Source organism: Xenopus laevis, chromosome 3S, assembly GCF_017654675.1.
Source record: "Xenopus laevis strain J_2021 chromosome 3S, Xenopus_laevis_v10.1, whole genome shotgun sequence".
Classification (NCBI taxonomy): Eukaryota; Metazoa; Chordata; class Amphibia; order Anura; family Pipidae; genus Xenopus; species Xenopus laevis.
The window spans coordinates 64,753,059-64,765,302 of record NC_054376.1 but is presented as its reverse complement, the minus strand read 5'-3'; the positions used below and the strand labels follow the sequence as shown (position 1 = coordinate 64,765,302).

Here is a 12,244-nt window from a genome sequence, read left to right as displayed (position 1 = left end):
CCTGGTCGTTCCCCCTCAACAGACGTTGATATATATGTTTCATTAAAGGCAGCTGTTAGATTTGATACAATAGTTGCTAATTTTCCACAGCTGTGAAATCAACTAAGGTAGCAAATAGTAACCTTTTAGAATCTGCTCCTGGATCACTGAGCTGCCCGACTGTATCAGGAAAACTAAACTTTACATTTAAATTTTGGAAAACCGGTCATGAATAAAAGATGGAAAGCAACTGCAAAAAGTCTATCTCTGGTAAACAATCGGAAAATAGCTGCACTGAAAGAGTGTTTGGAAGGTGAACATCCCCTTTAATTTGCTGGTCTGTGGACAAGCTGTTTGCTGGATGAGGAAAATAGTCCAAAGACACAAAAAGAATGAAAAATTAGTTTTCAGGCTGAACTTTAAAAAGGACAATTTGTGTCCACTTATTAAATGATGAAGAAAGTTTGTTAGTCTAATGGCAATCAGTATACAAAATGCTCATACACAGGCACACACAGGCTGTCAAACCAACAACTTTTGTCCAACTGACAGATAATTATTGCATACATGAGACCCAAACCATCTTTTTACTATCAAAGATTGGTCTGAGGCTAACTATACAATGGTTTTGCAGGTGTTTGGCAACTTTTGTTAGTCTGAGGCCAGGTTGTACCTTAGGCATTAACATTTGTTAGACTAAGGGGCAGTTTTAACAAAATGTGAGATTAAAGCTAACCACAGGAAAATTCACCCACTTTCCATTCATCCATTGAGATAGTATGAATGTGGATGAATTTTTTTCTATGGTGAGCTTTAATCTCACATTTTTGAGAAATCTGTCCTAAATCTTAACTGGAGTTCTAAATTTGTGTGTGTAGAAAGATCCAGAGGATATTTCAAAATGTTGATATAGGCAACAATAAAGCACGCATGGTTTTATAGATCAGAATGAAACTCACTGCAGTCTGTGCTGTAATATGGGTACAACCCACAATCTTTGCACCCGCCAAAGGTTTTTCGCCCTGTGCTCTCTTCCGCAGAGCCATAAGAGCAGGCATCTCTGTAAACAAATAAAAGATAGACCACACCTTGAAATAAAATAACGTATTAAATGTGATAAAACCTGGAAATATATTTTTTCCCTACAAATCCTGCCTATTGTTTTTTTGATATATTAATATATTTTTAGACCAACAACTCTTTTCCCCTACAAAATTTCTCTCAATCCTCTGACTCTGGAATTCCTTGCCATGGAGTATAAGGGTCAATCCACGGAAGCAGATTCAGGGAGATTAGTCGTCCCAGCGACTTTGGAAAACGAAGAGCCGCGTGTGCATTGCCGTAGGCAATTTTCATTTTAGCCAGCGGGGGGCAAGGGGAAGGCAGTTCGGGGAGATTGTCGCCCCGAAGAAGAGGCAATTTGTCGCTGGGGTGACTAATCTCCCAGAATCTGCTCGTGTGGCCTGACCCTTAGACTCATCCTTTCCATTTCACCATTCAAATGATCCATGACTTACCTGTTAAAAGAAGCCTATCTAATGCAATCTAAATCAACAGAAGTTAATAAACTGTGAAGATTAATAGCAAACGCTTTCCAAAAATCAATAAGCAATTGTTCTCCATCCCTTTAGAAGGTAAGCACGGCACTCTAATTCTTCCGTTTCATTTTGTAACCTTGCCTGTTATATCATTGTTAGTCGTCTGTTACTACAACAATACGTGCTGTGTAAACTGTTAAACAAATAAGATGTGTACAATTAATTTTGGCACCTTAATCTGACAATAAATGGGAAGATTTACTCTTTTTGTGACCTCAGTTTGGCAGTAGATAAAATCAGGCTGAACGGTTTGTCTAGCATATGGCCTACAACTGGCTAAAACAAAGGACACTTGGATGTCATAGGCAGAGGACCATATATTTAGCTTGCTGTATGTAGCCCTTCCCTCGCCCTAAGGAATTTTTCAACCTTGCCGATCAATAGCTGACCAAGTTCAGTAAACTGCTAAGTCAGGGGAGGTGATAGAATAAATGTGTATAGATGAGAAAGCAGGAAAAGGGTACTGTTATATTTATTGCTTTCAGCTACACTGAGATAAAGATCCTTCTGCCAAAAATGTTATTTCCTTAGAGGTATTCAAAAGATCTTACCAATTTTGCAAAATACACAAATTAATTTCCTGATTTCTTACTGACCTTACTTTACCTCAAGTATATGTTTGCCATGATAGGTGCTCATAAGTGGGATGAGATCAATATGAAAAAAGATAAAACCTGGGAAAAAATAAAGCATGCGGGACACCAAGGGGCTGAAAAAAATGTGCTGTTTTCAACTTAGAAAGATGTTAGAAGGGGTTTAAAAAATGAACCTCTAGCATTTTAATTACTCACATGTCATGAAAAGGAGCAGAAAACCTCTAGTGCCTACTGGACTCTAGGTGAACGAATCAAATATATAACATATCAATTGCTTTTGCCATACTAGTCCCATTTTAAATAAATAATATTTACAAAGAACAACATACAGCACGAGGCTACCAAGTCCCAAAGAATACCAAAGCATTGGATAGTTTTAAAAAAAAAAAAAATTCTCTCTAACAAATACCTTGCTCAGCAATTTCTATCTCCCGACGTCCAAACTCTGCCTGCTTTATGTTCTTCACGCAGAAGTCACTGCTACCCTTTGAGTTTTTCTGTTGCTTGTCCCTCGGGGAGGTCTCATCATCCGAGCTATCTGTGTAGGAAGCAGCTAGTGATAAAGGATATAAATAAGCAAAGGCAAAGATTTTGTTGCTTTGTTTGCGGTTGATTTCATAACAAATAATATGCAAGTTAAGTATGTGTATATTCATCTGCTATTGTTAACCAGCGGTACAAACAAAAGCATGACTAAAGGACATGCCATCCAATAATGCAGCCATCAGACCTTTCTGTACTTTACAAACCATATGCCTATGTACCTCTCCAATTTTTTTTCTGCTGATTTGACAGCATGTAATGTAAAATATTAGAACAGTTTACAGAGTTGGTGATCCCTCCTTCCTCCCAGAGCGGCTCAAGGGAATCATGAAAGAGTGAAAAAAAAAAAACTGTATAAAAAAAATAAGAAAGCTATTGAAAAAAAAAGTCTTAATTTCTGATATACTGCAGTATCTGAAACCAACTCAAAATTGTGAACAATAGGGTGCAATCATTTGGAATCACAGTGCCTCAATTATATGCAATAACAGAAAGAAAAGCAGAACTTCACCATAGTATAAATGAGAATGACATGCTATAGTCCATCTACTAGTAGAACAATGCAGGGAAATAAATCTCAGTGTGACATAAGACTGACATTTGCAGGCCTGGATTCCCAAGCCTAAGTATCTGAGAAATCTAAAAGACGTGGCCAGAAAGTCTGCACAAGAGCAAGGACAGAATTTGGAGTAAAGACCAACCAGTTAAAACTGGATTTCAGTCAGAAAAATGTTGATCTTGTGACTTGCGTAACTCACTTCTAAAGATGGTTTAGTGATCCAATAAAACACAACCTCCTCATTATCAACTGTAGCTTTGTTTTATTTTAACAAAATGTGTCAAATGCTTGTTAACTCCGTGCCAAACAACAATCTAGATAATAAAACTAATCTGCTTGTGCTGACCAGCTTCAAATAAAAAAAATGTTGTGCAAGTAGCCCTCACCATGGAATCCTCCTTTCCCTATTGCCAAATACTCATAAAAAACACAAAATGCTGTGTCTGATCTGCCCGCCACCGCAAACATTACACACCACTGATCTATTTCAAGTAGGCTAGTACCACATCAATACTAAATAAGACAGGCTGAATAGCAAGTTACAGTGAAGGAAAGGTGGCATTGTAAATGCATGGGGTCTGGAAATCCCTCAATTTTGCTAGCAATGGGATAGGGGAATATGTTAGTGCTATGTAAAAGGAGAATTCACACAGAAAAAGAGAGTGCTGGTTCAGTGAGGGCTCCAAATAATGAAATACTCTGGACCTGAGAAACCCTTCCTGCAACAAAAATACACTAGAGCGAGAACCAGAGTGAGAAACAGTGAGGGGGAAAAATAGGGAGGCCATAAGGAGAATGGGAGACAAAGGCATAGGGATAATAGAGATAGGGACAGCAAAATAAGAATAGGAAGGGAAGAGAGAATGAAGGAAAGACTAAAAAATGAAATCTTTGTGAAAAAGAGCTCGAAAAAACAGGTTAACAGATGAGAAGGGAAAAGCATGACATAAAAGCAAAGGGGAATAGAAAAAGGGAGCGGAGTAAACGCTTAAAAGCACAGAAAACAATGTTCCCCTCTCTGTTCTGCCCATTCAACAAATGTGTCTAAGGTGGTCTCAAAATTTACGTGAACTAGTTACCCACCATTATTGGGAAAATATATGCAGTGCCTGTGGGTCTGAATAGCTTAGCAAACCAGGATTTACACTGTAAGCATACTGGTGTGAGGCTAAGTTATACCATCTTAATGTCCCCCAAAATGTTCCAGAAAGGATTATCACCCGAGGCCTGGAGGATTCACACAGAACATGGACTAAAGTAAACAAGCACTTAAACCTTTGATTGGTCAAAACTGAAGTCTTTGGAGACACCCTTACAGGGGTATAAAAAGACCAACACTGGGGACTGTTTTTGGAATGATTATGTACTACTTGTGTCGTACGTGAGTGTCATTACCCGCGCGAATAATCCTTATCTGATTTCTTTATCTCATGAGTCTAGGTGGAGGAGATTTCCTCTAAAGATAAATAGACTGGTTGCCTGACACTGGCTTAGCAGCTAAAACTTTTGTATTGCATTGCTGGGTTATTGCATTTGATCCTGCATTGTCTAAAAGGACTTGAAACGGTTCCTTTAGGTACTAGAGTTTACACCCACACCTTTAAAGCCAGGTTAATTGGTTCCTGATAAAATTGAGCCTAGTGTGTGTTGGGATATGTGAATGCCTAACAGGGACAGGGACTGCATTAAAGAAAAAAATTCTCTGCAAATAACAAAGCAATGCAAACAGGTCAGACAATGAATAAATACTCCATTCAAATGACATTCCAAAGGATCACAAGCCTGTCTCAGGCATCCATTGGAAGCTTAAAAGGGATTTAAAAATGAAGTTACAAGTAAAAACAGAGCTGAGTTACTGGTGCTTGGAAGACAAGGGACCAATGGCATGAATTGGAGCATTCACTGTGTTTTGCCAGTGCTTTCCCCTCTATGCCATGGAAAGGCCATCTCAATTCTAAGCAATTTATTTTTTCTTATTATTTTCTTTCTAATAATAATATACTACATGGTTCTTGAGCCTAATTAAGCTATAAAGTATGCTGATCCTAATTATTTAAAAAAAAAAAAAAATTATATATTTTTTTTAAAATTACATTTTAAACACACACCCACAATGCCTACACATGCAAGTATACTCTTCAACACTCAATTATTAGGGGGATTAGTAGATACATAGGGGAAAACAATGAAGAAAACGGCGAGAGGGGTTAAGGGATACAGAAATAGAATTTTTGCAATTTAATGGGGTTATGTAATAAAAGCAATGAGTTTCCCAAGGAACAGTAACCTGTAGCAACCAACAAGCATGAAGCATTTACTGGTCACCTGTTTAAAAACAAACCTCAAATTAGTTGCTATGGGTTACTGCTTCTGAGCAAACTTAGTGGCATTTATTAATGGTTTGTTAAAGGTTAACGGTTGTTAGCTCAAAAGCTCTCATTGTCAACAACCCTAACGTGTCTATGCACTCCCATTATTTCACAAGAGTTCCTGACTCACAGTTAAGCCAAAAGTCTGTAAATTAGAAGTCTAAAAAAATAAAGAAAATGCTAAAAATAGAAACAGATTTTTGGGGGGGTTAAATCCCCTTTAAAAGAAGGGGAAACAATGGGGAGAGTCCACGATTCCACTAGATTCTTTACTCACCTGAACTATAACTATCAGTTGAAGACTGGGAAATGGAACGAGATAAGGATCGGCGACCAATTTTCGTTGGGCGCTTGTTAAACTCTCGCTTCTGGTCTGCAAACTGGATCTGCTGAGAGGAATACAAATAGTAACTAGAAGCAATATCTGGATGGTACAAAGTTTGCTAGGATACCCTAAATACAAAAGGCATCACCTCTATGGAATACATTTATCTTCCAGCATCAAACTTGCAGACATACTCGAAGAGGCAACAAAAGCTTTATTGTATTCATTTATATAGCACCACAAAATGTATGCCAATGCTTTACAAGGTATACATTTAAAAAGGTGTACAGTTACCATAAGTTAAAAAAAGTGCACACTACGTTCAGATTGGATACACTTACTTAGATTTTAATATTCAGTGAAGCACGCAGAAAGGGGCAGATTTATCAAACTGTGATAGAACTCACCACAGAAAAACTCACTTTCTATTAATTCCTATGAGATTTTTAGAATTGTATTTATCAATGGAGTTCACCATTTGACAAATATGCTTTTAAAATCCCATAGGAATGAATAGAAAGTAAGCTTTTTTTTGTGGTGATTTCTAGTCTCGCATTTTGCTAAATCTACCCCAAAGTGTTGACTTGTTATTGTACAAGTACAAGTAAGGGATCTGTTATCCGGAAACCAGTTATCCATAAAGCACCTAATTAGGAAAAGGTCATCTCCCATAGACTCCCTTTTATCCAAATAATCTTGATTTTTAAAAATGGTTTCCTTTTTCTCTGTAATAATAAAACAGTAGCTTGTAATTGATCCAAACTAAGATATAATGAATCCTCACACCTGCATTTATAACACGAGTGGAAGTTTTCAGCGTTATCTGTGCCAAAGTAAATGTAAACTTTTAGCCAACTGGAAACATATTTTGATCAAGTCTCAGCATCTCACTTGGACCACACAGTGGCCCTCTTGCTGTGTCTTCTGCCTGCGGCAAATTGTCAAGTAAAGACACATTTTTAACTTTTTTCCCCCTAAAACTGCCCTGTTATTATTTGTCACGTATTCCCAACAAAGGGCCAGTTATTCCCCCCTGAAATGTTGACTGTTGTGTCAGATGCATTTCTAGTAATAAAATGCTAAATGCCATTTTACTATTCTTGGCAAGTGCACCTTCCTATCTTCTCTTCAGTCTGATTATTTTGCATTGATCTCAATAATTTTTAAGTTTTAATATGTAATCATTTCTGCACTGTTTAAAGAACTGCTTTTATTTGTGATATAGTTGGGGTGTCTACAAGTCCTATACAACTTTAGAATGGAACAGTTGAGAAGACTCCTGGCATTCATATTTATGATATTTTATCTTTGTACCATAGATTATCTGGCAGATATACATGTTTGTACCCATGAAAATGTGGGAGATAAGATGCTCTGAACTGTAAGATTTGACGGTGTTGATGATGCTCTCACACCTACTGTTGGGTCTCCTCGCACAGGGCCCTAAGCTGAACATATGGAGCATATTTCTTATATGAAGCGATTTTTCTTGTGCTTTAGCATGCCTAAATGTTTATATGTTCTACACTGCCACAGAAAAAATATATTTGTGACATTATTTGTGACTCAGCGCATGTGCAGTTGTTCAGGACCAGAATATTACTCCATCTCCGCATTTGTGCTTCCCAAGTTTCACAAAGAAAAGAAGATGGCGGCCATGAACTCCCAAGGACAGAATCTGCAACGAGGGGTAAGTAAAACGTTAGGGGCATTTGCCCCGGGTACCAGGTAGGCTGGGGGAGGAGGGAGGGGGGTCAACGTAGGGTAGGGTTTTTTTTTAATGTTACGGGTTTTATTTTTACATTTTTGAAGCACTAACAATTTTTAATAAATTCATATTGGAAAGTTGCTTATAATTGTGCTTTCTTTTACAAAGTAAAACATTTTTTGGGTCAATATGTCCTTTAAATACATTTGCCTAAAGGTTCTGATTTTCAAGAAGGTGGTACAGTCCAGAAACTGTATAGTCATGTGCTGCAAGAAACATTTCAAAAGGAGCCTGTACTCAAGCTTTCTGTCATTCTATGGATAGATACAGAAAAACCACAAAACCACTAAAACTGAAATCCACAATAAAAAGTTAATGGTCAACCATCTCAGTTACAAGAAATGTAAGCCACAAAGCCTGCTTTTAAAAAGTGTGATAACAGTTTATATTTGAATTTAATGCCTCAATAAAAAAAGTAGTAAGCTTAAAAAAATGGTACTTAGTAATTCATGACAGCATGACCCTTCCCAATGGTAAATGTAAACTCTTACCAACCAATTCCCAAGTGCAGGCAATGCTAAAAAATGTAAGCACTTTAGCAGCATGCCAGTTACCTTATTTGCATTTAGAACAACTAAATATCAATGTAAGGATGGTTCCTCTTTTTATGAAATTTTATTTTTTAATCATACAATGGATTACCATGTAATAGATATCATTATACAGACCCAGAAAATGCAATAAACCTAGCATTACATATGTTGTAATAATCATACCCTCTGGTTCAAGAGACATCATAAGGCTCTGCATCAGTGTCTGAGATGATTACACAATGGAGAACTAGATTTAGAAATGTAAATGTGTAAACTACACATTGAATTAATATGCACAATTATATTCACAACAAAATAAAGAGTTCCATTTTAAAAAAAAATTGCATAAAACATCTCACCTAATATAAATGGAATGCATTCATTTCAGTTACAGGACATTGAGATAAAAAGCAATACTATTATCCCTTTATAAGGAACAGTAAAAATAGATAGGACTGGACTCCATTCGGTTTGCAATGCAGAAGGCTGGATGCGTTTTTTCTTGTGCATATAAAACATAATAAAAATGCTTCACAACAGCCATTCAACACATGCTAAAAGTATAATCTCAGTGTGAGGGCTACTCACCCTGGCGGTCTAGTGGGCCGGCGGGGACGCCCGCCGCACTCTTGGCAGGGATGCCCGCCAGGCTGGTCTTCTCCTTCCAATACGCCTGTTTCCTAGTGCGCGCGCAACGTGCCTCTGCTAGTTTTGTGGCACAGTCGCGCTGGCATGATGACGCCAGAAAGCAATGGCGCGAAATTTAAACATATTTAAAAGGGCTTTTGGTATTTTTCAGTTGCCCGTTATAGGCTTTCTCCTAGTGAGTTCCTGGTGCTTCTGTGATATTTAGCTTCTATTTCCTGATATCCGATTTCCTGTTGTGACCCCTGCCTGTTCTAAGACTATCCTGACTTCTGGAATCCTGACCCTGCCTGGTAACCGACTCTTCTGTATCCGTATCCCCTCTGATTGATCTCCTGGTTTGACCCTTGCCTGTCTGACTCCGCTTGTAATCAGCCTGCCTCAACCTAGCCTGATTGAATACACCTTTTTGTATACGCTTTGTACTGCAACCTTCTGCCCAGAGACTTTGCTTTACCGTCGTGCCCCTTTGCTCATCCAGAACCCTTCGCTTGGCACCTCTCTTAATAAGACCTGGCGGCATCCGATTAGCCGAGGGCTCCTCGCGAGGTGAAAGGCGGCTGTTAAAGGCGGAAGCAACAGCCGAGAACAGTGTGCTTAGCATTGGTTCTGGAATTCGGGTGCCGACCGTGATACTCCGTTTATCTTAGTGCTATTTGTATACTGTTCCCAACAGAAACCATAACTGAAAACCCTAAACACATAATATTCCATTTGTCTTTACCAATATTCTGTGCTTATTTGGTTTAGCCTCAACCAGGTGTTTTAGCTTCAATGTCCCAAATTTACCTTCCAGATAAAAACCTGTACCAAAGGGAAATGTTTTTTCCCCTTTGAAGAGAGTCGACCATTTCAACCTATACAAAAGCTTTACATAAACACACTTTGCACATGTTTTTAAAGGAGGGTCTGTTTATCCCTTGCTATTCTCTATCAGGAGAATTAATTTTATCATTAAAAGTAAAGTCTGCTTTACACACACACGGACCAAAATTAATTTTAACCAGGGTTCAAAATAGCAGTCTGACTTAATAGTCACGAATCAAAATACTGGAGATTTGTTGAAAAGAAAGATATCTATAGTAGAAAGGTATGAGACCGAACATAACCCTACATAAACAGTCACAAGGTATTGATTTACCCAGCTATCAACATTCTAGATTTTACCACCTCTGAACCTGGGTCTCACCTGTGATTTTAACTCTGAGCCACCATTCATGTTGCATTTCTTTTCGTTATTAAGCATGCAGATAGATAACAAGCCTTCTGTCATCTCCAGATAAGGCTTCAGCGCAACCATTCCATGTTTTTATACATTCAGTCCAGCCAGCTCTGGTTCCAACCTGCCTTGCCAGTGTTCTCTTGGTTCCCTGACTGAGGAAGGGTTGATCCCCAAGTTAATGAGGCATTCCAGAATTCAGAGCTAGCTTTTAATACCTTATTACACAGACTTGTAATGACCTCTAAACTGTTAAAATCAGTCTCTAACATGGCCTAACCAACAACAGCTTATTTAAGTAAGCAGCACTCTATATAATTAAGTTGTTTATTAGACTCATTTCAAAAGTGTTTTGCATTCCCCCAGGCTATGCCTACTAATGCTACTCAGCACCCTCCTAGAAGTTGGAGTATACCGATTATTCCATTAAGTAAATCTACCTTCAGTGAAAGATCAGATTACATCAGCAAATTTTAAGGCTATCCATTTGCAAAAAATGTGCATTAAGATTTATCATTTACATAACCTAGAGAAATCAACTTCCTATCTTTTATCTACTGTCTATTCTTATCATAAAAAGGGAGAAACATAAGAAATTGCATTTTTATGTCACCTGTCCCAGAAAAGGGAGACTAGGGTAAAATATTAAACTTTCTACTGGAATCCGAGACAGAGACAAAATGTACTTTCACAAGAAAATGCGTTTAAGTCACATTTTTCCTGGGACTGCCTGCTCCAAAAACGGATGTTCTAAACCGAATGTACCTTCTAATTCCTACATTCTCTGTCAATCATGTGTTTTAGCAGTCACCCTCCTTCTCTTCTGCTGCCAAGTGCTAACTTATTTAATCTTGCTGAGGTAGATCCAACAAATCCATTTAGGTTTAAATAAAAGTGGGATTAAAACAATCTTCAGCAGAAAAGAATCGTTACAATGAAAGAACCATAAGAAAAGGTTCTGAAAAGAAAGCAAGTAATAAAACACCAGAAATTAAACCTTTTTTTACATCTACCATAAAATTTACTTTGCATGCTACTTATAATTTTGCCATAAAGTAGAAAACCATTTAAATAATTTAATGCTTAAAATGTACTCTATAGGAGCTGGCCATCTCAGAATTTGGAGCTTTCTAGAGACCAGGTTTCCGGATAAGGGATTCAATAAAACAAAACCCATTACTGGGGTTGCTGAATGATAATATAGTCCATATCAGAATGGGCACCAAGGGCTAGAAAGTATTCTATGTTCACTGTAAGAAGCCCGGGACAGATTGTTGTTTGTAAAACAATCACTGCTCATTGAGGTTACAGTAAATGAGAATAAATTGCTTATTGCATCCAAGACAGTGGAGTCGGTACATAAATCCTTCGCCTCAGACTCTGCAGTTTATGGTTACCTCCAACGAGGTTTTTAAAGAACAGTATCACCAAAAACTGAAAGTGTAGCAAAGTAATTAAAATAGAATGTATTTTTTATCTGCACTGGTAAAACTGCTGTTTCTGCTTTTTCCAGCTTGAATGTCTGCCCCATGGCTACACAGCATTTATATAACTATAGTAGTCTTTACTAAAGCAAACACACAGCTTTTACCAGTGAATATTAACAGTATATTGTATGCTAATTACTTTAAAACGCTTTAATTGTTTTGTTACTGGCCCCACATTTCATTATTCAGCAACTGTCCAGTTTGCAATTTCAGTAGTCTGGTTGCTACGGTCCAAATTACCCTAGCAATCATGCACTAATTTGAATAAGGGGCTGGAATATGAATAGAGCCTGAATAGAAAGATGAGTAACAAGAAGTAGCAATAACAATACATTTGTAGCCTTACAGAGAATTTTTTTTAGATAGGGTCAGTGACCCTCATTTGAAATCTGAAAAGAGATAGAAGACAAATAATTTAAAAACTATAAAACATTTTTTTAATGAAGACCAATTGACAAGTTGCTTAGAATTAGCCATTCTATGAACCACCCCTTTAAATAATATCCAAAATTACCTGAAGTATAATTCTTAGAAACAGAATTGCTTCTGTCAGATCCTCTTTCATAGAAGCTCTTAAATCTGATTTGACTATTTTTATTGCTTGTATACTCCAGAATAAAATG

The 12,244-nt window shown here is 37.6% G+C and overlaps 1 protein-coding gene across 8 annotated transcripts in view; it reads right to left on the bottom strand.

Annotated features, from left to right (window-relative positions):
• ahcyl2.S (adenosylhomocysteinase-like 2 S homeolog) overlaps positions 1 to 12,244 on the bottom strand; it is a 66,949-nt gene that overhangs the window by 25,108 nt on the left and 29,597 nt on the right. For 2 of the 8 annotated variants that reach the window (XM_018254314.2, XM_041587660.1), the window contains exons 2-4: positions 5,922 to 6,033; positions 2,583 to 2,711; positions 939 to 1,039 (exon numbers count right to left, since the gene is read on the bottom strand). In XM_018254314.2, the coding sequence (XP_018109803.1) occupies positions 939 to 1,039; positions 2,583 to 2,711; positions 5,922 to 6,033 (342 nt within the window). 8 annotated transcript variants of the gene reach the window in all.